The 27,852-nt window shown below is 41.9% G+C and overlaps 1 protein-coding gene across 1 annotated transcript in view; it reads left to right on the forward strand.

The window, feature by feature from the left end:
* The window catches only part of MACROD2 (mono-ADP ribosylhydrolase 2), a 905,314-nt gene that overhangs the window by 575,805 nt on the left and 301,657 nt on the right, over positions 1-27,852 (forward strand). The window contains exon 7 of the mRNA XM_075708098.1: positions 27,015-27,045. Within this exon, the coding sequence (XP_075564213.1) occupies positions 27,015-27,045 (31 nt within the window). The remainder of the gene's footprint in view (positions 1-27,014; positions 27,046-27,852) is intronic.

Genomic DNA, 27,852 nt, shown 5'->3' on the forward strand with positions numbered 1-27,852 from the left:
CTTCAACTATTTGCTGGAAGAGCATAGAGAATATGGAGTTAGCTTCTCCACTACACAGATTGCGTTGTATCTCCCCCTTACTTTTAAGGGACTTCAACTGACTTTATTAAAATAACAGAGACAGCTAAGATCTTCTGCAGAGACACCCCCCTTCTCCCACATCCAAGAAGCTTGCTTTTTCACTAAGACAAAGGTGGGTTGTTTTGGAAAAGGAACATGGAAGCCTTAGTAGTCATCTCTTACCCATTAGAGGTATAAGGAATTGTTTGATGTGTTTTCAATAGGCAGAGATTGAGACTGGAAAGGCTGATATAGGTTAATCAAAGATGCACTAAGAATACAGAACAGAACGGGTTTGTTATTCCCAGTTAAAAATCTCAGATACGATACTTCCAGTAAAGGGAAAGACCAGTCTACAGCAATCTGTTACAGCTAAAGGCGTGTGGGATCTTGACAGCCAATATCACAATTGCTCTGAAAGCTACCCTGGTAACTATAAATTCCTTCCAAAAGACGCCCAGTCTCTCTATGGATCAGCTGGGGAAATAGGATCTCTCTTTTGAGGTTCCCTTTTCAAACAGTTCAGGCAAATCCCAGGCTCTAAACTGCAATTGTATACATTTTTAAGCCTCTGCTGGGCTCCTGTCCTAGTACTTATTTTGATATCTTTTTAGCTGCCTGTTTTCTAGCTTTACAGTTAACTATGGGCTGCGGTAAGCAAACCACAATAGCAACTCTCTCGCTTGTTAGTCATGTCCATCCTGCACCCTTTGCAGACAAAAGGAACGTAGACGTCACTTCCCCATTTTGTATAATGAGGTTTTTCTGTCAGTGTATTCACCACCAGACACCCCTCTGGCTGGTACAGCTGCAATCTGTGCGGGCTGGCACGCGAGGGCTTTGTCATAAGATCTCTGGTGTGTGGGTCTTGCTTCCAGGAAAATGATGTTATGGGGTCTTTTATCCCTCCCTGTAATTAAATCAGCCCATGATGGTGATGATTGCGTTACTGGCCTGAATGAAGAAAATCCATCTTCTAGCAGGTTGGTAAGGTAGCAGGAATGATTTCTGTTGTCCTAGGTATGAACCAGAAAAAAAACCCTCATGAGTTTTGGGCAGCAGTATACTGGCAAATTAAGTCAGAGCAAGCTTTGGCATAACCATTTTCTTGCTAGCATCCAAATGGCGATGACACAGGTGGTAGAAGAAAGGTAACTTGTGTAACCATCTTTAGAGAAGGGACAACTGAGATTAAACTGCCTAAAAATAGCTCCAAGAAGTAACCTACAAAAATAGGTTAATTAAATAGTGAATGGGCATTGGGAGAACAGACAGGGACTAATGTGATCATTAAGTTGACTCTATGCTAAATTTATTCAGTAGCAGAATTCATTTTTTCCCCAAGGTTAAAAAAAAAAAAATAAAATGATAATTCAGGAGTTCAGAGAGTTGTAGGTCAGCTGATGTGAATCCCTGACTCCCCCTCCACTCCCTAGCACAAAATCTTCTGGGATGGTAACTGTATATATGTATTTTTTTAATAATATTGCTTTGCACAATTATAACTGTAGGGATTTCTGATCGCTGTTGTAATTTTAAAAATGCACATCTGTTGTTATATAGTAAGTTATGTCATACAACGGTCAGATTACAAAGGTGGGTCTGGTGAAGCCTGTTGTGTCTGTAACTCAAAACAATGGGCAAATACTTTGGGAGGAATGTCAACAACTTCGAGTGATTCCCATTTTACCCTATTCATTGTTAGTTTTTCTGTGGTACTTTGCTTTTTTTAATAGTTGAAGCTGGAGGATGTCGATGGATAAGAAGCCTGTAAACTTCAGCTGCTGATACAAGATAAGGGATTTTTATGCCTGTCGTTATATTTGAGCCCATGAATAGCAGATCAGATGAGGGAAGTGTGGTACCGTCAAAACTACACAACCCAACCTGGCTGAGCTCAAGGGAGAACAGCAGGAGATAAATAGTCATTTTGCCAATTTTTTTCTCAGCTCATTTTTATTGGCACCTTCTGGTTTTCACTGTGACCCAGTCAGCAGCACATCAGCTTTGGCGTTGCTGTATCAACTAGCTGTGGTGCCCCTACCCTGCAAGGGAAATGCTTGTCAATGGTACATTTATGTATTGTTCCCCTATCTAAAGCTGAAGAACGCTTCTGTTACAAGAAAGCTCTCTTACTGGTCTCCCAGCTGACCACAACTCCTGCAAGTAGAAGGAGTAACTGGAGTTTGGTGACTGATGATACTCAGTGTTGTAGTTCAGGACCCAGCAAAGCCTGGGAGAATTGCTTAATGCCTCCTAGGGGTAGAAGGGACAAGCTTTATAGCATGGGGCTTTATAACCAGAGAGGCAGAAGAGGTATGTTGCAGGTGAGCTTAATCCTGCAGAGACGATGTTCTCCAAAACCTTGTTTTTCCTTTACTTGATATTGTTAAACAGGGAGAAGTGCTATTTGCAAATGCAGGTGGTGACTGTACTGATGGTAGACTTGGACGTGCTTGGTGAGGAGAGCTGGAGAAAATCTTGTGGGTGTGACCAAAAGTGGAAATACGCAGATGGGAATTTTGGCCATAGGGTTTACCAGAGTGGCAGCAGGATTGTGTGGAGAACGTCTGACAGTCATTTCTCTGGCAGAAGCCATCATGCTCCATTGCTGCGTCACCTTTTAGTCCTTGGCCTGTGACTCTGGCTGTTTCTTTAGGACAGAGCCCCCATCTGCTATGGGGTAAGAGCCAATCCCTGGCTCAACCTTCCAGCGTTGGCTGACTCTTTGCAGGCGTGGGGACTGCCGAGCTGAGAAGTTGCCTCCGGCTGTTTGTTTCTGCTTTGTTAGGGAAACGGGATTTTAATGTGTGGGGTTTTTTGTAAGCTAACAAGATTATGTTAATGATGTACCCGATTCACTGTGGTGTTGACCCTGGCTGGATGCCAAGTGTCCACCAAAGCCGCTCTATCACTCCCCTTTCCAACTGCACAGGGGAGAGAAAATATAATGAAAAGCTCATGGGTCGAGATAAGGACAGGGAGAGATCACTTGGCAATTACTGTCATGGGCAAAACAGACTCGACTTGGGGAAAATCAGTTTAATTTATTACCAATTAAAACAGAGTAGGGTAATGAGAAATAAAACCAAATCTTAAAACACCTTCCCCCCACCCCTCCCTTCTTCCCGGGCTCAACTTCACTCCTGATTTTCTCTACCTCCTCCCCGCCAGCGGCACAGAGGGACGGGGACTGGGGGTTGCGGTCGGTTCATTACACGATGGTTCTGCTGCTCCTTCCTCCTCAGGGGAGGACTCCTCACATTCTTCCCTGCTCCAGCGTGGGTCCCTTCCCCGGGGTGCAGCCCTTGAGGAGCAGACTGCTCCAGCGTGGGTCCCCATGGGGTCCCCAGCCCTGCCAGCAAACCTGCTCCAGCCTGGGCTCCTCTCTCCATGGAGCCACAGCTCCTGCCAGGAGCCTGCTCCAGCGTGGGCTTCCCGCGGGGTCACAGCCTCCTTCGGGCACATCCCCCTGCTCCAGCGTGGGCTCCTCCCCGGGTGCAGGTGGGTATCTGCTCCCCCGTCGGCCCCCATGGGTGCAGGGGCACAGCTGCTTCGCCATGGGCTGCACCAGGGGCTGCAGGGGAATCTGCTCCTGTGCCTGGAGCACCTCCTGCCCCTTCTCCTGCACTGACCTGGTGTCTGCAGGGCTCTTCCTCTCACATATACATCATGAAAATGACTCTACGAAGCTCCAGCCCAAGGGCTCTCTGAAAAAGCTGCTTGTCTTGATACTTTCAAAATAGATAAGCTCAGAAAACTCTTTCACAGGTAGAGCACACGAGGCTATTTCTGCACTCCATGAAGTTCGATTAGCAGAGTACAGCTAGTGTGGGAAACTTCCAAAAGGATATTAGTGGTCTTTTCCAGAGAGAAACAGTGAAGGAGAAAAAAATCTACAAGCATTTGTTTGATAAAGCATATTCCAGCTGTAGTAATTAGATCCCAGTAGGATTAGTTCTGGGTTTTTTTTTATTTGTCTCCAACCAAAAGTTGATATACAGTAAGATGTCATCGCTTCAAGGATGCAAATAGAAATGGAATATTTAATAAAGATCAGGGTAGCAAAACCAAAAGCAATTTAATTTTGCACTTGGGAGCATCCCAAAATGCAAATTAATCCTAAACTTTCTTGCCTCTGTATTCTGCTAAGAGGTGAGAAGATATTTTTCTTTTTTTTCTTTTTTGCAAATAGCTGAATGCTTTCTTTAATGTTCTGTAACCAGACATTGTCTGACCCAAGAGCGTTTCTCACGGTGAGGGCTGCTTGTATTACTCTGTTCAATACAGAAGGCAGATAATGTAGCTAACATTAATGAGCAGCTGATAGACATTAAGTTGTACTATTGAAGAAACAGGGAAGTTGTAGAGCTTCACAGGTACAGACACATCTGGCTTACTGGTGTTTGAAATCATCAGAAATACCACAATTCCAGCCCGTGTTGTACAAGCTGCTGCTTGACAAGCAATGGGAACCGGGCATCTGGAAGTGGCACTACACACCAGTAGAGAAACAAATCCTTGAGGAGGAAACATGGGTGAAGCACGTGTGTGCATGGAGCTGCAATTCTTGTTAAATTGTTAGAGAAAACCCATTGCTTTTAGAAGGTCAGCAGAGTGACTTGTTTCTTGTGCTTTTTTGATTCTCAGCTATTTGTGCGTCTCATGAATTCACTTTCGCTCTGGAAATCGTATTCTTTTGAAAATAGTTTTGAAGTAAACATTTCAGAATTGTAAAGAAATGATTAATTTCAACAGCAGAACATGGGAAAACTGGCTGGTTTTAGGAGGCAGCTGTATAAGGTACGCTGAGCGAGCAGAGCCGAGAGCCTGAGCAGCGTTGCCGTTATTTGAAGGCTGCCTGCAGCCTGAGCCATCTCAGGCTGTGCGATACAACCAGGTTTCGCGAGCCAGGCAGTGTTGGGTCGGGGCTCAGACTGTGAGTCTGGAAACAAAACCTGGGGCTCGGCAAGGAGCGTGTTTCTTCTGCACTGCCGCTGTCAGTACACGAGCACAGATTTCATTTCATCGCTGCTGGGAGCAGAGGAGTTGGCTGGACCAGTGATTGAGCAGTACAGTCGTGTGGTACGCTGCAGGGTTGCCTTCTAGGCCAGCCAAACTGAGGGACAGGTGTGTGCCCTTTCCAAAACTTGTTCTTCTGATCTGCCTTTTAAAAGGCTGGATGTAAGGGGAGCTCATCAGCGATCAAAAGAAATGCACAGATTTCTCCCCAGCCATAACAAATCTCCAGTTTAAAAAAAAAAAAAAAAAAAAAAAAAAGACAAGTCAGGCAGCTATGTGTGTGTCTCTGATACTAATTTTTTTTTTTTCACATGTGAATACCCCCCACAAGGAAATAAAGTTGCTCCTATTTCAACTGTGGTTTAATGATACAGTAAATCTATTTAGGGGCTCTCACTGCTGCAGCAAGGCTGCCACAGCCATGTGGTGAACAATGCTGTTCCGGCATGAAATCATTACGCTGGCTCAATTTCGAAAACCTTGTCATATTAGGTGTTACCTGTCTGCACCTCACTAGTTTTATGCTGGATTAGAGTCTGCCTGCTATAGTATAGCTAGCTTAAAGCCAACATAAACTTTGTATATGGCGTTCTGGCTACTTCAGCTGAAATGCAGTCATGAGTCCATCTGAATCCCGGTCCAGTTTATACTGCTGAGGGATCCAGACATTCACAAAGCCTTTCTAGTGAGTGTTGCGTGGTCGCATGCATGCTTTGGAGAGTCAGGAAGGCCCAGGAAGCTGAGGTACACCTGTCCAAAGACGCTTAAAATGACCTAGTTCATGCTGATGACTTGGATTATGCTTTTATGAACTGAACGAGGTAGGGCTCAGCAGAAAGAAGTGCGCTAATCATTAAATTGTAAAAAATATACGCAAGGAGCAGTAAATTAACGAAAAACTGTAGGAACAATCTTAATTCTAGACTTTGTGATTTTTTTTAATGTCTGTGTTGGCAGCCTTAAAGATTTTTAAACCTATCTTTAGATGCAGAGCTTTATTACATTAGTTCCCAGGAACTAAATGGCCTAATTGGTAGCTCAGAGAGCTTATCTTTCTAAAAATGTACATGAGATAGAAATGGCTGAATAAAAATTGTTTTGTGTGCTGAAGGAAATGCTTTGCAAGCTTCAAATACACTTCTCCAACACTTGTTTCCCCCTCTATCTTTAATGTCATGGCATGCTCTATAGCAAAGCTTGTTTATATGCAAATAGTTCCTTGACGGAGAAATCGGCTTAGTCAAGAATATGCAGCGGCCTTCCCGGGGCTTGCAGGTTTTATAAGGCCAATAAAATCTCTTATCATGATATGCTGCAGATAGGTTTATTTGAGTGGCATATTTGTAATATTTAAATCCTTGGAAGTGTTGACTTCTTCCCCACCCTCCCCCCACAATAAGGGACTACTTGAGACAGTAGCTCACTGGGAAAATTGCTCTTAGATTAGGGTAGGTTTTTCTGCAGGGTAAAAAAATGTGCAACAAGTTTGGTGTGTTAATTATCCCACTGTGTTTTAACAAAATGTTAGCTGGCTGTCCTTAAATTTGGTTGAATATTGAACAATGCCTATGCAAAGCTGATTTTCACACAGTATGCATAATCCACTTTCAACTTTGTTTCTTCCTCAATTATTGTCTGTCGGGAAAGAAGTGAATATACTGGCAAGATTGAAAATCATATTTTCTGTGGGTAAGATACTGCCATGTATTCACTGTATGTGCCATGAATATACGTATTGATGCAAAGGCAGCTAAAGTAAAATGTTTCAGTGGTATCAGAAACTGAATATGCAGTGTAGGTGCAGCTGTTGGCAGTCCCACATGTGATAAGATTGACTTTGTCCCCGCAACAGGAACAATTACGGAGGAGAATGTGCACTCCTGTATTTTTTTGTTTGAGCAGATCACTATTGCTACTACATAAAGGCCAATTATTGCAAAACTTGAGCACTTAAGGCTTCAACACAGCAGTGTCAATGTCAGGACAAGCGAGTACTGGGAATGCCGCCATTCTGCGTCCCCAGTCATTGCGGTGCCAATCCTGCAGCCTCATCCATTTTGGCAAATGTCTAGGGTCCTTCTCCGAGTGCTATATTGCCTTCCAGCACTAGACTCTGAGCACAGCCTGTGTAAAATATACTGCCAATAGCAGGGCCCTATTGCATGGATCCTTTCCCCTCCTGGCTTGTGCAGGAAGAGGTTGTTGGGGTTTTGTTTTGGTTTGTTTTTTAAGGCAAAGAGTTGCTTTATTCTAGTTAATGATGACAAAACTTGATCAGTTTATGCTGTGTTTCTCATAGTAATTCATAGCCTGGGCTTGGGATTTAGACTATTATATACCGTTACATATGGCTTTCATGGCAAAGTGTGGCATCTAGGCTGTGGTGAAAAGTATTGTCTGCCAGCTTTTTTGTGGAGTAAAATTTATTTACTAGTTTCCTTTTGCATTTAAGTAATTAGAAACAGAGTAGGTTAATGTTGTCTTTTCTTGGCTTAAAATACAGAAGAATGGACCTTCCTGCCCTTCAAGAAGCGAGGTAAATTATTTTGCAGTAGAAAAACATTGAAGTTGTGCTGTAACTTGAATTGTTCATTGGCAGTAAAATTTCTTCCATTGTTAAATTAGATTTGGAAATTAGAGATGATACTGGGGCGGGGGGGGAATAGTGATTTCAGTTTTGTATACAACAGTCTACTAAATCTGTGCTGAAGTACTTCATCTGTCTTTTTTGGGGGGAGTTATTTCATGACAGTAAGAGAAAATAGTGAAACTATTGGTTTTGGCCATTGCTTTTCAGATGTAAATCACTTGAGCATTAACTTGAAATGATCAGGAGAAGCTATTAGTTACCTTAGTAAGAGCTTGTGTTATTTTTTCATGGAAACTGGTAACACAGCAAATGCTCGTCTGTCTTTGGGGGTGCTTTATAACTAACTGCACAGGAGAGTTTGCAGCACTCTGTAAATTTGACCAGCTGTCATGTTTGGAAAGCTGTGGGGAGCGTTGGGCTGGTCCGTGGGTGCTGCTGGCTTGGCTTTGAAGGTAATAGTTAAAAGAAACAACAAAAAAGCCCAAAGAGCTCTTCCCATCAACTTCAAGAGAGCAAAGGCTACCTTTGCAAACCGATCCATAAGCATTTAGGCACGAGCAGGCTTTGAGGCTCATTCTTTGTATGACCAACATGTGGAGAAAAACATAGCAAACACTATAGGAAGTTCAAACTGTTCTGGAATAGCCATGATCATAAAGAATTTCAGCAACTTAGTTGCATAATGCAATAGTTCAGCTGGATTTGTGTATCATCAGGAGTGAGATGGTCAAAACATAACTTGGCAAGGGGATGGGTGGTGCACATTTAGTGTGATTTGCAAGTTCTTAAAAGTATAAAATACTCTGTGTTGCAGAATTTCAGAATAATTAATGGTGTTTTGAGAGTATAAACCTTCACGATAGTTAAAAAGGAAATGTGAAGGAGTAACGTATGTAATAATAACGCTCATAGTGAAGTTTGCACAAGTAAATGAATAAAACTCAAAACAAGTCATCTTTTCCCTTACACGCTTCTAATTATATTGCTTTCTGGGCATTTCCTTAAAAAGCTTTGAGTTGGGGATGGACTCTTCCCCCCCTCCTCCTTTTATTTATCCACACAGCTACAAGTAGTGAGGGAAATTATTTTGAAGGAGGGACGTGCTAGTATTTTATGAAGAAGGTTTGCTACTTGCTGCTTCTTGGAGTTTTTGCATTAAAATAAAATACTGATAGATTTATGGTTTCTGGTGTCTGCGATTGCAGCCAAATGCTCTCTGTGAATCTCTTTGATCTGACAAGTGTTCTTAGAGTAAGACTCGTATCCTCATCGGGTTTTGCCTTCTACCCTCCATCATCCCCCAATTTTCCTTAATTTGGCATAATATTACAATTCCCAGACAAAGTTTTTCTGTAAATGGCAATCCATTACAGGTGTCCTGTAACCAACCCTTCACTATCCTGAACGATGGCATGGCTGCATCCTGGAAACTCTCAGGGCTTGGGACCCCGTGAAGGAGTATTGCAGCTGCAGGGATGGGCAAGGGAGAAAAGACTACAATTTGCCAGATCACATATGGTTTTTCTCTGAGTCGCATTATGGAGTTGGCCACTTTCTGTTCCATACCATAATGTTAGACTTATGGCTATACTTGTTCTAATACAGTAAAACATATTAGTGTTGATGTTAATTATGGGTGAAGTGGCAGCCAAAATCCTGAATTATATTAAAGTGGGTTTAGCTTAATCTGTATATTTTAACGTTCTGCTTTTTAGACCATAAAGAATTTATGGATTGTCTTTACTGACCCCAGCAGCTGAAGAGACCAAATCAGTCACAGCTGATGCTTTTTTATTGCTGGTGTATTTAAGAGTGCTGCTTAAAGACCAGGAGCCCACTGAAGAGGTAGCGTTAGCTGTCATGATTTGAAGTAGGCTCAGCATAACGCCAGGTTACGTTTTGTCAAGTTTTTTAGACACTGATGTAAAAGGAAAAGGTTTTAAGGAGCAATTTGAAGGAGAGAAATGAGACAGCTTTGTGCCTTCACTTGTGGTACTTTGTTGGTAGTCAGCCAAATTACCCCAAATGTACTCCATGTACAGCTTAAAACACAGTATTTTGATATAGCGTTAATCAATGTGCCACTATTTTTGAGTGGTGCTTGCTGTTATAACATTTATAAAGTCTTTTCTTCTTAAGAAGAAAAGCCAAAGACCTTTACCACTGCTCTCCATCCGGTGTCCACAGGATTGAGGAAGCTGAAGCCAGGGTTGCTGTCGCAGTGGTCCGGGTGCCGGGGAAGGCAGTGGCTGATGTGGCTTGCGGTGTACGGACTAAGAAAGGTCAGGGACCACCGCTCAATAACATGTAGCGTTCAAGCCATTTCTCTCGTTCATTATTAGAACAGGTCAAAACTTGGCTGAAATGCTATGTGCATTGGCCTCCCTCTTTTCAGTTTGCTTCCACTTGTACTTAGTATTGCTGTATTTGCGCAGCTCTACTTCTCTGTCCTGGGCAGTGCGTGCCCCCCTTCACCGAGCTCAGGGTGGGCGTCTCGACTGTCCTGTCTGGCAGCCCCAGAGAGAGCCTCCTGCTTTATTTCTGGCACCAACTAGACTGGAAAGGCTTGGGCTGCAATGACAGCCTCCCTTTCATTGCCAGGTATTGCTGAGAAAATAAGTGGCGTTGTTTATTGACAATAGACAAAAAAAAATTCACAAGGTAGAGAAGCTGATAGGCTTTGGAAGTTATGGATTAAAAATGAATTTGCAGATGAGAAACGAATACAAAGAATAAAAAAGCCTTTCTCTTGATGAAAGAGGTTAACAGTAGTATTAGGGGGAGCAGTATCGGGACCAGTTTTGCTCCATATATTTAACAGTGTTTCCAGCAGTGCAGTAAAGAGGGCTATAATTTGCTGATGACTCAGAATGACTGACTTTATATATAAACTTCAAAGACTTTAGATAAAAATTGCAGAAGCCACAATGGAATCATGAGAATGACTAAAACATGGATGGGTTCTTAATTAGTTGTAACTCTTCGGGGAAAAAATTTCTGAAAGTGATTTTGACTTCTTGAAAACAGTGCTGGCTGGAAAGGCAAATAAATGCTCAGCTCTTAAGATGTGGCTAGGGATGGTATTTTTTTTAGTGGGGATGTATAATGTGAATGCTGCTATCACGTGGAACACTGAGTTACAAAAAAAGATAAAGCAGAAGTAGTAAACATCTGTCAAATATTTAAAATATTATGACAATTGGTGTATTCAATATGTTCATGAAAGGCGAGTACAAAACAAGCCTCTTCCTCGTGTTTATTTTGTCATAAAGCAAGAGGGCACTAATAATGTAAGACGATGTAGTATCTTACTTTTCTGATTTGGAGAGCTGTTCACTGAGCAGGGGTTAAGTCCTTCCTAAACCCTCCTACAGCAGCACATTGGGAAGAAGCAATGAAGACTAGAGAGAGAGAATCTTCACAGGGGAAGTGAGAAGGCTTCCTTGCAGCTGGAGGCAAATCCAGCAAGGATAAGGAGGGTCTGTGGTCCCTTTTACGATTAGCATTGACTAGTGTGATACGCATTCCTTGTTCATGCTACGGGGAAGCAAGAGCATGTAGCGGAGCAAACTCCCCTGCCTGATGCCTTCCTCACAGGTGAGGGTTGCTCAAAAGAACATCCACAGCAGAAAATGGCATGAAAGATCTGCTCTCCAAAACCCCGTGTCTCGGGTAGGGCAGAGGAGGCTCGTGGGCTGCTTCTGTGTGATGGAAACATTCCTTCCCCGTGCAAAAAAGGTACTGCAACACTCCCCTGCCTGTTACATAGGTCTTTTTTAGGCTGGTTCTGACCTTTGCTGACTCTGTGAAGTCTTGGTAAAAGGACGAGGAGATGTTTGCTGAGTAGGAAGAGTGTCGTGTCACCGGAGAGGGAGGGTGCGGTGGGCACCAGCTGGTGTCCGGCCACCGTGTGCCGTTCTCTCCGACTGTCAGTGGCATGCCGACGGTTCTGTGGGCTGCGTACGCCTCAGCCAGCCGTCCGCTCGATGAGCCATGCGTGCTGTTTGCTGCTTTAGTGGCTCTCCTCCTATTTGGCAATTATTGTTGTTCTGATGTAACTCATTATTTTCACAGATTTTAACCTACAAAACCCTCTTTTTGCTAGCTTGTCCATAATTTTCATGATAGCTATGCAGAAAGTTTGTTGAAGACTGTATGAATGGCCAGACTGTATCAGACCAAATGTCTGTCTCGTTTGACGCCCTGCCTTTGCTTTGGCCAAGAGCTGATGCTTGGTGAGGAGTGTAAGGACAGGGCAAGCATTTAATGACAGTTGTTAGAACGCTTTCCCAGCCCCGGCTTTTCATTGCTCAGGGACTTTATGATCCACAAATTTTATTTTCATGCTTTAAATCCCTCATTGGCTTTTTCTTAGGTGCATTTTGTAATATTGATTTTCAACTCCCATAAACTTTTCTCTCTTGTGTGGCATCCACTCTGCTTTATGTGAAGAAGCATCTCCTTTTGTTTGTTTTGAACTTGCAACACACTGGTTTCATTTGATATCCCCTATTTTTTTTTGTCCACCTGCAAGTTTGATTTGAAGGATCCCTTAGTTCTTATTGCTGTAATGTAATGTACTGTCACTGTGTGTCACACTATAATAACACAGTTTTATTGTGTTGGTTATTTCATTGTAGGGTTTTGCTGATGGGTAAAGGGGACAATGCATACACTTCAGCTGAAGAGGTTTTTTGTTCAGGGTTTTTTTTTTTTAACTTCAGATGTTTGTTTTTTTAATATGGAATTAGAGTCTTGATAATCTGTTAAGTTTAATGTAGTGTTACTTAGTGCTATATTGCAAATGATTTAGCATTTTAATTCAAGTCTACAATGTGATTATTATCCAAATATATCTCTTCTCTCACAACTGGGTAGGTCTTGACTATGATAGTAATTTTGGAATATTACTTTATTCTTGAACTGATGGTTAATAATGTCAGCTTTTAAAGAAATAAACACTTTGTGGATGTGTCTCCATCTACTGGAAAAACACTCAAAAAGACCTACACGTTTTGCCCATATATAATCTCCTCTTTCCTAAATCGTTGCCATGTTAGCTAGCAAACATGGGTGGTAGGTCTGTCAGATGTGGGTGGCAGATGAACGAGTCCTAGGTGGTGAGAGTAGGGCTTGAGGGGAGAGAGGCAGAGAGGGACAGAGGGATATTCCTTCCAAAGTAAAATGGTGCAAAAGGTCCGAGAAAGCGTGGCAATGCCTATACGAACAACAATAAAATCCCTTAACCGGTTAAAGGAACGCTTAAAGGACTGGCAAAACAGATGGTGCATAAGTTAAAACTGTACAGGAGCAACTTACCTTCTGCAGCAATTTCAGCAAGACAGTTATTTCCGTAGTTGTTACTCTATCATTCAATCACAACATGCAATTACTATAGCAAACCTTCTGTCATATTGCACACGTTTTCACACTTGTCAGAGGAAAAGTCATAGATTAAACAATATGGTTTAAAGTAGTGTTTAGTTATGAATTTCGTAACTGTATTTTAATGCAAGACAGAAGTGTTCCGTTGAAGCAGATCTCAAAAGAACAAGAACCAGGGGAATATGCCCAGAAAGAAAAACAAGTATCGTTGGCCATACAGATCCCATTAGCGCAAATGGAAATTTCTCTGTGTTAATGCCTTTGCATCAGTCTGAAAACACAAGCAATTAGAGCCCCGTTTTGGAGTTGCTGCATGTGCAGAACTCTCGCTGAAATCAATGGGAGCTTGGAGAAAAGACAGAAGGAAGAACTGGGGCCTTAACACTACTGTTTCCCCTTTGCTTTTGTACGGTCCTTACCATAGCACATGGTAGACCACCTTTCAGTTATTTCTTAATTCTCCTCAAAGCTGCTGAAAACAAGAAATCGTAAAACCAGTTTCTTAAACCCTTACCATCCACAGATACAAGTTCTTTATTTCATTCATTTTCCTCACTGCTTTGGGTTTTTCAGTGTGGGTTTTTTGTTCGGTTTTCCCCCCCATGTGCTGTATTTGTTCTCCAGAAGTGGTATCGATTTGGTATATATAGCTGTTTACATGTATATATGCTGCTTTTGTCTCTCACACTAAATGGTTTGCATGAATGATAAAGTATTAGTAATGCAAGTGGTTGTTCCTTATAACGTTTCTTGAATAATAATGCATCTCTGGTTTAGACCTTTTCATGTCTGTCTTTCCTTTAAGAAAAAAAAATTCAAAGCAACAGCACAAGGATCTCGATATGCTTTTTTTAAAAAATGAAAGGGCCATCTGAGGGCAACTCAACCAGAAAAGACAGGGAAATCAAAGTGATAGCTATATTTTTCTGTTCCATTTTGATTACTCTGTGCAGTTTCCTTCATTTGGGAAATACCTATTTTGAGAGAGAGAAATCTGTATGCTTTTTCTCTAGTTTTGCTGCTTCTACTAACATTTGAAAACAGGAAGAATTTGACAAAGCATTAAGCGTTACTTGAATCCAATACAAAAATCTGTCTGGATCATTATATTAAACAGGGCAACATAGAAAATTAAAGCCACACTTCCATTTAGAATTGTTAACCTTGTATTTTTGCAGCAGCACCTATCAAGAGAAAGAATAAATGTCTGTAAGGGAATGAAAGTGGGAAGAACTTAGAGAAAATACACATATTTTCTTAGGTTTGGGTCGTCCCGCCCTGCTCCCCCATGGGTGTGATGGCCTTTCTTACATTGACATTTTATTGAGATGTATCCTGACACATTTACTGATATCAAGTGAGACATTATGCAGATTCATTCAACTTGGTAGAAACACTGTTGGGGTTACTCCAAATGAGGAAATGTGTCAGAACCTGCAAACCTGGACTGGCCTTTCTTCAGGACTCCTCGTTTTCCTAGTGCCCCGTTGAACGCATTGCCACTGATTTTTCCAGAACCTTGTTTCAGACAGTGTGTTGTTTTCCATTTTCTGAAGTAACCCCACTGTACCAGAAATGAGGTATCCCGAGTTGTTGACCTATTTTTGTCAATACTGGCGCAGCTTAACTTGTTTGTGTCATTCAACAGCAGTTTGAAAGAGGAAAAACAGTAGAAATTGGATTTGGATTGCAGTTGAAGTTGAGGATTTCTTGCTGCCTGCAATGGCTGTGAATCAAGCCACAGATGGTGACGAGGTTCCTGTAGCTGCTGCTCTCCTTGCACAGGCGCTCCAGCAATGCTGAAAGCAAGGCAGGGCCTTAGGAAAAATCATAAAGTGGATCTGAAAGCAGATGTGCCACAGCTGTAAGGGAAGCGTTAATGGAAGCAGTGAATTCAGAATGGGGCGGATGGCAGCAATCTGTCATCTGGGGGGCTGTGGAAGGACGGAAAGGAAAAAGCTAGAGTGGGGTGACAGCAGAGAATAAATAGGGCGGGGAAAAATACTGTATTGAGGGGACTCACGATAGCATAGAAACACCTGTAGAGACTGTGCCTGGGAACAGTAGAAAATAAGTTAAAAAATACGAATAACCTCCTTAGTCTTTAAAAAGAGTCTCAAGTCGTCTTTATCGTGATTTATGTTACCAGACCTCCTCAACAGAATTACAGTCGTGTAATCCCAACTGCTGTTATTTATTCTGGATAAAGAAGGCAATTTTGACTGTGATCTCCCTTGACATTTCCCAAGGTCTACTCTTGTCTCATACCTTTCATCATCATGTACTTCTTCAAGGCAATCAGCAGCACTCTTACCTCTCTCAAAAAGGAACATGCATTTCAGTCGCTCACCCTGGACCAGATTGACACAGACGTTACAGGTTAGGGGAGATCAATTGCATAGCCCTGCTCCTCTTCACCTGGGAGGATCTTTGATGTGTTGACAAGGTTGGAATCCAAATAAGACATTAACCCACTGTATCGCAGTGGCTGAGGTGGTAGGAAGGAAATAAAACAGCGTCTTATTCAACAAAGTATCCTCCCTTTTTCATTTTACAATCTGTGTCAATGGCAGTGGGAACTATTAGACCTGCATTAAAATTACATATTACTTATATAAGTGGGAGCTATAAATATCACAAATAGTAAAACTAAAATTGCACCAAGGTTCAGGAGACAGTATGTCTAAAACCTACAAAATTAAGGACATTTAGAGGAAAGCCTCAACCTCCATCTGCCCTTAATTTACCTCATTATTCTTAGTTGTCAGAGAATGATCTCAATACTACAGTAATGTCATTTCATGGCTTTTTCTTGCAAGTTTGGCTCAGATCTGAATCAGACCACAGTAAAAGGTGCAGCGGGGTTTCCTTGGGTATGTTGGTTTAGGTGAATCAGTAAGGACAGGCTAACCTAGAGTTAAGGATGAAGCAGTTATTGTCACTGCAGTCAGTAAATACTTCTGCTGCTGAGTATCTCCTTTCAAATGTTTTTATACTAATATAGTCTTGTGGGTTCTTATCCCTTTTTCTTTTCATTTGAAAACATTATAAATGTAAAGCTAGCATTGACCTGTAGATGTGGCACAATATTGATTTGGATCAGGGCCCTACACACTAAATCTGAGCTCGTTAAGAATGTATTAGTAAGTGTAACGACCTATATGCTGGAAATGCTAATGCTGCATTAGGTAAGTCCTCTCCTACCAGCCTGCATGGGCTCGGGCCAGGCTTGCAGTGTCTGCATCTTCTGAGCGCAATGTGTGTCTCAGCATTTGCATCCCCTGGGGTGGAAATCACCCTGGAGTACCAGGAGCCTGCGCTGTGGCCAGCAGATCTGATTTTCACAGCTGCGCTCCTGGAAATGAGACCAGCGCACAAGACTGAGGATGCAGTGTAGTTCTTAATTAGCCCTTTTGAGAAACAGAGTGCATTTGCTGGCCTTGGAGGTGCCTGCTCGGTGCTGGCGTGTGAGTATGTCTGTGTGAGGCAGGACTGTGCCAGACAGAGCTTTTCCTGGACTGTTTTAAGCTCTCCTTTGCCATCACACCGATGAGGCTGACTACCGTACGGGATGATCTCATGAAGCTGGAGAAGTCTGGCCTATCATTTTTCATTAGAAGTAACTTTGTATTGAATCAATGGAAAGAATATTCCTGTGGTTAGGACTCAAGAGAGAGTTCCTGAATATGCTTTCTGGCAAACATGTATGATTTCCTGTGCTCAGGGAGAGATTTGTTTCACCTAAATTTAGCTTAGGTATCTAGCTTCACTCTGTAGTCAGCGGTTCCCCACGAGAGCCATTCATCTGACCTGAAACAGCTGAATTACCCTCTTTATTAACTGTAGAGAGAACCTTAGACCAGAAGTCCAGCCTCAAAATGGCTTAACTGAGATGAAGCTGGATCCGGGCTTTCCTCTTAGCGATACACATGTAAGATGAGGTCAGTGGGTCCGGCAGGATCTTGTCAGTAGAAATATGCCAGTGGGGGTGAGATGCCCAAATGCTGCTGTGAAGGTGGCCTCTGAGGCTAAAGAATTGAGTCCCTTAATACAGCAGGGGTTTTTTGAAGTGAGTATGATTAAACATACTATATTAGTCTTCTGAAAATATCCTTCATTTAAAAAAGTAATAAGGGCTCTATCTGTGTTTTTTTCTTGTGAAAGAAGTTGCATATTCCAGCTCTTCTTCACAAAATAATTAGACACTGATAGCTCAGGGACTTTAGAGGCAAACCTAGCAACCGCTCCATGCTCTGCGGTGCCGAGAGGCTGATGCAATATGGGGCATGTAGGTGAATGTCCCTTTCCCTTTTTGAAAAAGGCAAGGGGATTTTTAATCTCTTGCTCTTCGGCATGAGGGAAACTCGTAACTGTTCTCTACTGCGGCTAAAAGCACATCACAGATGTGGTTCAAAATCAGTTTGTCATTCATTTCAAGCCTGTTTTGGCATGGGTTGGTATAGAAAGGAAAAAAAAAATCAAATCTGTTCTAAGTTCTCATTTGGTGTTTTATTCTTTCCCCCTCATCATCTGCGCTTTTGCTGCTTTAATTGGTGTTTCAACTGCAACGGCTTCTGAACATCCTAGGCAGATGCTGTCTTACAAACCCAATTATTATGTTTCTGTCTATAGTTTTTTGCTGTGTGCAAGGTAGACTGAAAACTGGCTGAGCTGCTGGGATTAGAGGGTTGCGGTCAGTGGTACAAGGTCCAGCTGGAGGCCAGTCACTAGTAGTGTACCCCAGGGGCCAATAGCGGGGCTGATACTATTAAAGATCTTCATTAGTGACTTAGATGATGGGGCAGAAAGCACTCCAGGGAGTTTTCAGACAATACAAAGCTGGGAGGAGCAGCTGATACACCAGATGGTTGTGCTGCCTTTCAGAGGTGCCCCAACAGGCTGGAGAATTGGACAGGGGGGACCTCGTGAAGTTCAGCAGAGGGAAATGCAAAGTCCTGCCCCTGGCAAGGAATATCCCCATGCACTGCTACATGCTGGGGGGTGACCAGATGGAAAACAGCTCTGCAGAGGCTGTCCTGGGGGTCCCAGTGGGCAACAAGTTGACCGTGAGCCAGCAACGCATCCTTGAGGCAAAGACCACCACCAACCTCCTGGACTGCGTTAGGAAGACTTGTCAGCATCAAGGGAGGTGATCCTTCCCTTCTACTCAGCTCTGGGCTCCCCAGTACGAGAGACGTGGACATAGTGGAGCAACTCCAGCAAAGGTCCACCAAGATGATTAAGGGCTTGGACTGTATTTCACAAAAGGAGGTGCTGAGAGACTGTTCAGCCTAGAGAAGAGAAGGCTCAGTGGCAAGATGTTATCAATGTATATAAATGCCTGATGGGTGGGAGTAAAGACGAGCCAGACTTCTCAGTGGTGCCTGCTCAATGGGCAAGAGGCAATGGATACAAACTGAAATACGGGAAATCCCATTTAAACTAAGAAATCACTCTCTTGCTCTGAGGTTGGTCAAATGCCACAACAGGTTGCCCGTAGAGGTCTACAGACTCCATCCTTTGGAGATATTCCAACCTGGCTGGCCATGGTCCTGGGCAACTGGCTTTAGGTGGCCCTGCTTTGAGCGGGTGGGTTGGACTAAACAATTTCTAGAGGTGCCTTCCAACCTCAGCTATTCTGCAGTTGTTTGAAACATGACCAGCTTTTCTTTGTGGGTTGGGTTTTTTTTTTGTGAAAGCAGTTCTATAGAACATACAATTTCATTTCTGAGGATTCCTAAATATAAATGGTTTATGATTTTTAAAAATGTATACTAAGCGGTTAGTCCGTTGTTCCCCTATAAGCTTTTCATTCTAACTACAAATGTGCAAATATTTTAGGAAAAAAACAGACAACACCTACCCCACAACTGAGTTTATACTTGGGTAAATCAAATTATTTTACCAACTTTCAGTCCAGGTCTTTATCCAGGCAGTTAACTGAGCTATTACTTTTAATTACTGAAAAATAATAAATTTGCAAATTTTAAAATAAAAATTTGGTGAGATTCCTCAAGTAGTGAATCTTCTTAAGTTCGTTCCATACTACAATGCTCTACTATCTTGCATAGTTCGTTGTAGGAGCTGGTTTCAGTGTCTTCAATAATCTCTTATAAATTCATACAAAGTTAGAATACACAGCTACTAAAATTTTTTAATCTTGGTAGTGATTCCTCAGTATTTTTTCCCTACATTCTCATTGTTGACTGAGTGTTCTTTGGCTGAAGTTTGTAATTATTTCAGTAAAAATTAAACAAAATTGTCACTCATCGTGTGAGATGAGACACACAATGAGAACATTGCCACTTTTGTGACAAAACAGGTTATCAAAGGAGGATCCTCCCCTGCAGCCCCTTGATCTATTTATTTTGGTTAACAGGAAATATTAAAGATGTTCTTTTGGCCCTTTTAACCTCCCAGGTGACCTCCTTCAGTAACTGCCCTTTTATATAAACAAACAGACTTAAAAGAAAAAAGGCAGTCTTTGTGGTAAGTATTTATCTGGAGCGCTCTTTAAGTGTGACCAGCAGGGGAAACTTGTGGAGATCCTCTGAAAAATCGACGCATTTGTTTTGGATTTCTGTGTTTTCTGAGTTACGATGAAGCTCTTTACGCACCTGTTGTGAATCATTTTTACTATTTGAAAGTCAGCTTTCAGGAGCCTTGGGATAAGTCCTCTCTATCAATAATCATTTGCCATCCAGCTGTTAGATTTTTACTTTGAATTCGATTACTGCTGTGTATCATTTTCTAAACCGGTTGTCCTTCTGTTGTGCAATATTGACTTACATTTGGGAAAAAAAAGGTGCATAGGAGCGTCTTGAGCCATGATATAGAAAGGATGTTTCATGTTGGGTCTGAATCTGAACTTCAACTGTAGTTGCCTTATCAGCATCCTTTGAGAACCTTCAAGTAGGTGGCATGTAAGCTTTTAGTCATATAAAATAACTGGATGCTTATGTTTCTACGAGCAAATTCCCCTTGCTACTACACTTTTTTTGGCACTCGCGTGCCCAGTGGTTCTGACCATGCTGAACAGCTGGATGTTGCAGCTAATGAACCTGCCAGTGTGTGAATGAGGAAGCTCATGTGAATTCCTCAAGGTTTGTGTGTGATCTGCCGTATTCAAAAGACTCATTTTTGAGGCAATAATTTCTTTTGCATTCTTTAAAGACAGATTAATAAACATGCTAATATGGTCCTTAATGAAAACTGTGTTTAAACATTCTCATATTCAATTCTTCCATTTAATTTTTTTGCTTCATTTTCAGTATAGGGAATTGCATTACAGTTTTCTATTAAGTAAATTTTCTTTGAATGATAGTTACTTGTAAAATTTGTTGTTTGTTAAATTATTTGTGGCAGGAGATTGACTGGGAATTAACATAAGTTTTTATTTTCTTTTTCTTCCAAATAGTAGTAGAAGGATTTTTTTAAAAGGCAACAGGATAGTATTATAGTTAGTGGTTTATGAAATGGTTTGGTATAAGTTTAAGCTAGTAAAAGTAACAAAACTTGACTCTGAATGTTTGATGTTACTGATTTTCCTGGTTTAGGCTGGGATAGAGTTAATTTTCTTCCTAGTAGCAGGCATAGTGCTGTGTTTTGGATTTAGTAGGAGAATAATGCTGATAACACACTGGTGTTTTAGTTGTTGCTAAGCAGTGCTTACACTAGCCAAGGACTTTTCAGCTTCCCATGCTCTGCCAGGTGCACAAGAAACTGGGAGGGGGCACAGCCAGAATAGTTGATCCAAACTGACCAAAGGGCTATGCCATACCATGTGACATCATGCTCAGTATAGAAACTGGGGGGAGCTTGGCCGGGGGGCAGCAATCGCTGCTCAGGAACTGGCCGGGTATCGGTCAGCAGGTGGTAAGCAGTTGCATTGTGCATCACTTGCTTTGTATATTATTATTATTATTTTCCCTTCCTTTTCTGTCCTATTAAACTGTTTTTATCTCAACCCACGAATTTTACTTTTTTTTTTTTTTTTTTCTGATTCTCTCCCCCATCCCACTGGGGAGGGGAGGAGTGAGTGAATGGCTGTGTGGTGTTTAGCTGCCTGCTGGGTTAAACCACAACACTGATATCTTAAATATGTATGTAAGTACCCTGTGAATATTTTATGCAGCTTAAGAGGTACAATAGGCCCTGAAGTTTATAGGTTTATTGTGCTTTTTGGAATTAGGTGATTTTTATGGAGCAATTTATTTTGAAAAGCATCTAAGGTACCCATTTTTTTTAGGAGCTTTGGCAGATCAACAGGAATATCAGTGTAGCTGATACTGAAGTTAGTTGATGAACACTGAAAAATAGCACTATAACTGGGTTCAGACCGTTTAGATTCACAGAAGTTAAGTTACGGCAGACTAATGGTCACGGCAAGGTGAAAGGAACAGTAATTTGCTGGTTCTCCTGGTGCTCACTTGCACTGCTTGATGCTAGACTTAGGGATGGAGAGTTAGTGCACTTAGGTGCCTCTCACTGTGTCCCTGAGCTCTACAGGTCATCCTCCTGATGAACTGTGGGCATGGACGGTGCTATTTGCGGTTGTGTACCACAAGTCGGCATCTGCACAGCAGAGATGATTTAATATAAAGGGGGTATAGGAGTACTGGGTGTTAATGCCATGCTGAAACGCTGTGGGGAGTGGGCCGCTGCAGGTAAGTGGCACTGTTGTGCACGCCTGGTGTTACGTCTGTGTGTACCAGCTGCCAGGGTGGGCATGGATGAGTTTTGAAGGGTTTCCAGTTTTGAATCCCTTTGCTTGTACATTTAAAATAATGATTACAATGGGTTTGGAGCATGTGCAGCTGATAGCTAAATATCATTTTCTGCCACTAAAAGAACAGAAAGGTTTTCTTTAACTTTGTCTAGAACCATGCTTTCTCTGCTGTTTCGTCTTCCATCTTGACAACCATAATTCATCTCAAAATGTCAGCCGTACCTAGGGGAGAGTAGGGACTACAAAATGCACATTACTGGCCAAACAAGGGAAATGAAAAACGCCCTGTGTCGAACCCCACAGAGCTCTCTCCCATCTTCTCATTTCCTGGCTGAAGTCCTGTGCATTCCCTACCATTGCGGCACCTTGACCACGTGCACTCAGTGATAAACATACACCACTATATTCCCCACCACACCTCTTCACCACCCACTAGATTCAAATCATAAAATCTTGTCATGAAAATAAATTATTCATTATTCAAACAATCAATACCATTTGAATTAGTTTACTTTGTGGTTTAGCTGATACTTAGCTTTCATAGCGCTGTGGCACAGTCTTGATAACAGCACGTCATAATGCTATGATGTATGTGCCACAGCTTTTTGGTGTTGCATGTTAAAAGATATTCATAGCATGCTATCTAAGCATGTTTGTTTTTTCTGGCAGAAAGTATAGGCTTTTGGCAGTAATTTTTTTTTTTTTTAAGGTGGACATGACAAGTCATAGAGGTTACTACCAAGTGCGAAGGAAACCAGAACATTATTAATCTGTGATGTCCTACAAAGTTATTACAAATGTATATTTACATTATAGTGAACTTTTTGAAAACAGACATGGGAAATTAAGGTGTGAAAAGTCACGTGTTATACTTTAACTCTCCACAGCAGAGCTCGTTCTAGCATAGGCAGCTTTACCTTGTAACCCTGTGCTTTACCTCTGCAGAGTCCCTCTGGCATTCACCCTTATGAATCACAGCAGAGCAGTGTTGTCAGGGCTGCTCTTAAACAAGCAATTTTCTCTCTGCCCACTCACCTACCACTTCAGTTCATGAGGCAATTGCCAGCTGCAAGACGAACCATCTAGCAAAGGTGCTCGCTCTACTACTTTTAAGACAAGTATGCCTACCACACAGAGGAACTCATCTTACCATACTGTGCTGGTATAAATGAAGGAAGCTGAAAAACAAAAGCTTGGGTTCAACTTTAAAAATAGTAAACTATATTTATATAACCTATAACAGAGCACAGTTTGGCTGAGTTTTGGGTCAGGTCCTCTGATTTGGCAGGAGAGGGGCATTCTCCTCCTGCTGAAGCAAGGATTCAAGTTTCTGCTTATCTGACATGGAGAGTGTTTTGGCACTTAGGTTTTGGAGCTTTGGGTTTTTCTTTGGTCTGGGTGTTAGTACTTCAGCAATTTCTTAATGCTGCTAAGGTGCTGTAGGGACAGTCTTTCAGAGTGGAAGGCAAGTTAATTATTTTTCATCCCTAAAAAGCAGGCAAAGAGAAATAACTGCATATCATTTTCTCGGTCACTATGGAAAATACAGTTGCGCGGGTGCAGTGCTCAAAGCCAAGACCCAGGGCAACTTCCTACTTGCTGGCAAATAAGAGGGAGAAGGTCAGAAAGAGAGGCTGTGAACAGGTAACTCCTAGCAATGTCAAGGGGATAAAGGCAGGCAGCGCAGGAGCTTCTACTTGCGATCTAGTTTTTTAAAAAAAAAATTTTTTTTTTTTTTAAAATACCGTGAGTTCTTTCTGAAGATTCGGTAATGAAAGCTGCATGAAGGAATGGCTCTCAAACACAAGTATTAGTTAGAGAGTCCACTTTCATGAGGCGATGCATTGATATCAGAGAAAGCTCAATTTGTGTTTGATATTATTTTTGTCTGCTGTATTATGTGCTGGAAGAAAAGTGCTTACCTTGTATGTGGCGTGGTTGTGGCAGAAATGACACTGGGATGCCAGTGCAGAATGCCGAGCCCTTAATTTGAAGAAAGTCCTTGCTCTGTGGAAGCAATTATTAGGATTGCAGTAGGAGGCATCTGGTCATGTAGACATAGCGATTGTATTCATCTAATGTATAACAGTTAATACACTGCAGCTCAGTGTGAACTAGAACCCCTTGTTGTAGACAAGCCCTTAAGTATTTAAATACTCAGGTCCCTCTTATTGAAATGTCTTAGAGTCCAACTTGGCCTCCGTATGGCGACTATTGTAAATTTTCCTCGTGAAACTGCATTACATTTCATCCTAATTAGCGCTGCTGCTGTAGCCTTAGTAAAGAAACATTAGATTAAAAAGTACCAGAGGCTGAGTGCCCACATCCTCTCCTACAGGAATTAAATCAATTTCAGTCTTACAGTATTCACACAGCTGATTTAATTTGGCCTCTTTCTCTAGATGATGGCAGCAGCATAGTAGGAAGCTCTTGCCGTTATTACTTGTGTTTTACTCCAGAGTTGCATCCGTTTTGAGTGCTGTCAGGGCAGCATTTCTTATTAGCCCCGAAGTAAAGCAAACACGCTATCTCAGTAGCAAAGAAATTAAAGGTTAGTCAATAAGCAGCAGTTACCAGCAACAGATTAAGATGAGAAACGTTTTATTTTGGAAATTGGAATGAATGTTTCCTACTGTGAAATTGAATTTTTTATTGAAATCAAATATATAATTAAGATTATATTATGCACTGAAAAGGTTAGAAACCTTAACATCTTTTGTCCATAAGCCAAATACTGTAGTATGTTGATATCCATGCTGTGAGTTCCCCATTACTGCTCTGCCAGTAATTTCAACCTGGCATCTAGACTAAATTGTCTCCCTAGGAGCCAAGAGGAAACACAGTTGATATGTGATCTCGGGCACGGGCCTTTCTTGAATGAATAAAAGCGCTGTCACATTTTAAGAAATTACATCTGCTGGTTATATGCTGTGATCATCTCTGAATGAGGGAGAGGGCAGAGCTCATCTAAGTTATGGCACAGACCGGAATTCGCTAGGAGCTTGATGGGTTTTTACACACTCTTGTAGCTCCATTCAGATATGTTTCAGGTGCATGACAGAAACTGAAAGCCAGGTAATGATTATGACATGTCTACGCAGTAATTTTAAAGTAGGTATTAAGAAACAGGCACAACACACAAATTGCCAGCTAAAGCTTGCTAAACAGCCTCAGAGCAGCGTATTCTGTGAACAAAGATGAACAAGTGCGACAAGCGTCTGCTATGCAATGCTGAAAACGCAGTTGCCTAATCTCTTCTCTGAGCAAAGCTGAAAAGGCAGCCCAGTCCCCTGGAGCCTGCAGGCTTTCCTTCAGGCACTTGGCTCCAGTGGCCCCAGTAAGCACGGCTACCGTGAGATCTTGCCGGTGTGTGCTGAGCCTGTCCCAGAGCACAGTGGCCCATCTTGTAAATCCCTTCAAGATCACCGTCGGGACTTTGAGTGGATGCATCTCGCTTGGACGCAGGCAGATACCCTTTGCTTTGCGCAGGTGATAAATCTGCAGCGATGCCAGGGGAGCCGGCGCACGGTGCTCCTTTCGGTGCCTGGGGTCGCAGAGCCTCCCCAGCCCGTGTGTGATTCCCAGGTGGGTGGCTTTGCACCCGTGTAGGGGTCTGAAGGTATCGGTGGTGCTGGAAGATTGTTTCCCCTTGCCCAGAGTTGTGGGGCAAGTGAAAGGAGGAACCTGAATCCTTGGTTACTTGTTCCCTGTGGCTGACAAGAGTATCTAAAGCACGTGCTGTTACTTGTGCAAAAAACCTGAAAACAAAAGGCTTGCTGGGAGCAATTATCTCTTCATATGTGAAACTTCAACAGTGGTGAATTTTAAAATTCTGTTGCTAGACTGGACAAAATTTATGCTTCTCTCTTATTGCTGGAGCATCTGTTGCCACCTCAGCCTGAGCTCTGTAACAGTGTCTGTGTGTTGGGTGCTTGGTTTTTGGTTTTTTTTTTCCCTACTCCGTTCCTCATTTCCTTAAAGAGCTGATTCATTGTGATTTATTGGGTACAAACTACAAAGCTAAGTATTTTTCAGGATGTAAGTTGTAGTGGTTGTGAGAAGGAATGAGACTATAATTCTCCCCCACTTTATTTTACTTAAGTATTTTTAGAGGGGAGGGCAGAATGTATTCTTTCCATTAGACCTCTCCTTTCTTAATCACCATTCCCTAATTAATTCCCTGGTTAAATATAAAGCAAGCATTAGCTTTGAATAATGTTTTCCTGTGTGATTAAGTAAAGAAGAATTCCTTTCTTTTGTGTGATGACTCATCGCCAGGAGATCTGGAGGGAGCCTGAGGGTGGATATTTGAGACTTTGGTCCCAGGTGCTCTTGTACCTTTGAGCTGTGTTCGCTGTCAGTCAGAGGTGAGAGGCAAAGGTGATATCACATATCAGCGGCACACAAAGAAAATTGTCTCTCTTGTGAAACATGTACAGCTTTGGTTTCTCCTGGTGGAAAACTGACTCTGGCTCACGGAAATGCAAATCTCTAGACAACGCGTACAGCTAGGAGAAACATAAATTGCCGTTCTTGCTGGCACAGTGTATATAACCATCTTCTGTTGCATAATGCGTTTTCGTTGGTGTCCAAGCTGACCCAAAAATGTACCCTTCCTTTTCACCCAGCACCTTCTAGTTCCTCTCCCTGCACCAGTTTGCAAGCCTTTCACTTGTACCGGTACAGCTGTGTGTTGGGCCACACCATAAAACACATGTCTGAAAGAACAGAGGTTAAAAATGAAAGGATCTGAAACAAAAAAGGAGGTTATAGTGAACGAGGGCACGGCAAAGAGGCAGGGGAGGGCAGGGCAGGGTTTAAGCTGGCCAAGCTTATTTTACTACTGAAGAAACATTGTCTAACTCTACCCAGAGAATGTGACATTTTTTTTCTACTGTACTAGCTTATGGTGTTAATTTTTAGCTCATGGCATTAGTGTTTAGCTCAAAAGGCAGTTTTAATAACGATTCTGGGTTCAAATGTTGCTCACAGCTTAAGATGAGGAAAAAAATGCAGCTTTATTAACATGGCAGCAAGGAAAACATATGGAATATGTTTAATATAATGACATGAAAATGCCTGTGAATTGACTGCCCTAACAGTGAAGGCTACAACATGTAATCTCTGGGTGTTGAAAAACAGGCATTTAAAAATACCCTTGGTTTTGATAAGAAGTTCAGCAAACAGAAATCCCACTGATTTTTTTTTTTCCTTTCATTTGTTTTACAGGCATTTCCCTGTATTTCAACAGGAATTTATGGTAAGTAAGATCTTAGATGTCACTTATTGCTTGCTCAGTTTTTCCTATTATTACTATTTTAAACAGTGATATTTCTTATCAGATGACTCGTCCGTCATTTTGGCTTGCGAATCTATTTATACCGTGTTAAATAACAGAGACCCAAAGCCTTTGCCTGTGACTGGATACCAGTGTGCTGATAAGTGGGATACTGTTGTGCAGCCCTTAGCACAACCCTTATCCTGTGAGCCGGGGCCCACAACTGTGATTACGCTTCTGCAGCTCCGGTAACTCTTAAACACGCTGCTGTGCCTTCAGCAGGGAAAAATAGGGTTTTGGCAAAATCTTCCACCCAGAAGGCAAGAGAGCATGAATCCTCAATGCCCAAGAATGGGGAAAAAGTTATGTTTTCCTCAAGCAAACTTGCTAGAATAACATGAAATTGTCTTAGCTCCCTTGAGTTGTGCTTCCACATTTTTAGTTTATTAATTTAGAGGCAAATTAATACCTCCTGAAGAACTGGAGAGAAGGGGCTATTATAAAAGTTCATCACTGGCTTTGTTGTAATCTTAAGGCAATCCATCACTAATAGTCAGCTGCTTTTTGGTTGACATTGTGGAAGAAGTGGGCATGATATTTGAAGGAGGAAAAAGACGAGCTATTTGGAAAAAAATATGGTGAAATTTATGAAAGGACATGCAAATTTACAAGGGGACGAAAATATTTCTTCATTTAAAAATAACAGCTGATTTTTCTTTCATTGAGGTTCAGTAAATGCATACAAATGATAGTAGGTGGGATTACTTGTACAATTCAAGGGTTTTAGAG

Source organism: Pelecanus crispus, chromosome 3 (genome assembly GCF_030463565.1).
Source record: "Pelecanus crispus isolate bPelCri1 chromosome 3, bPelCri1.pri, whole genome shotgun sequence".
NCBI lineage: Eukaryota > Metazoa > Chordata > Aves > Pelecaniformes > Pelecanidae > Pelecanus > Pelecanus crispus.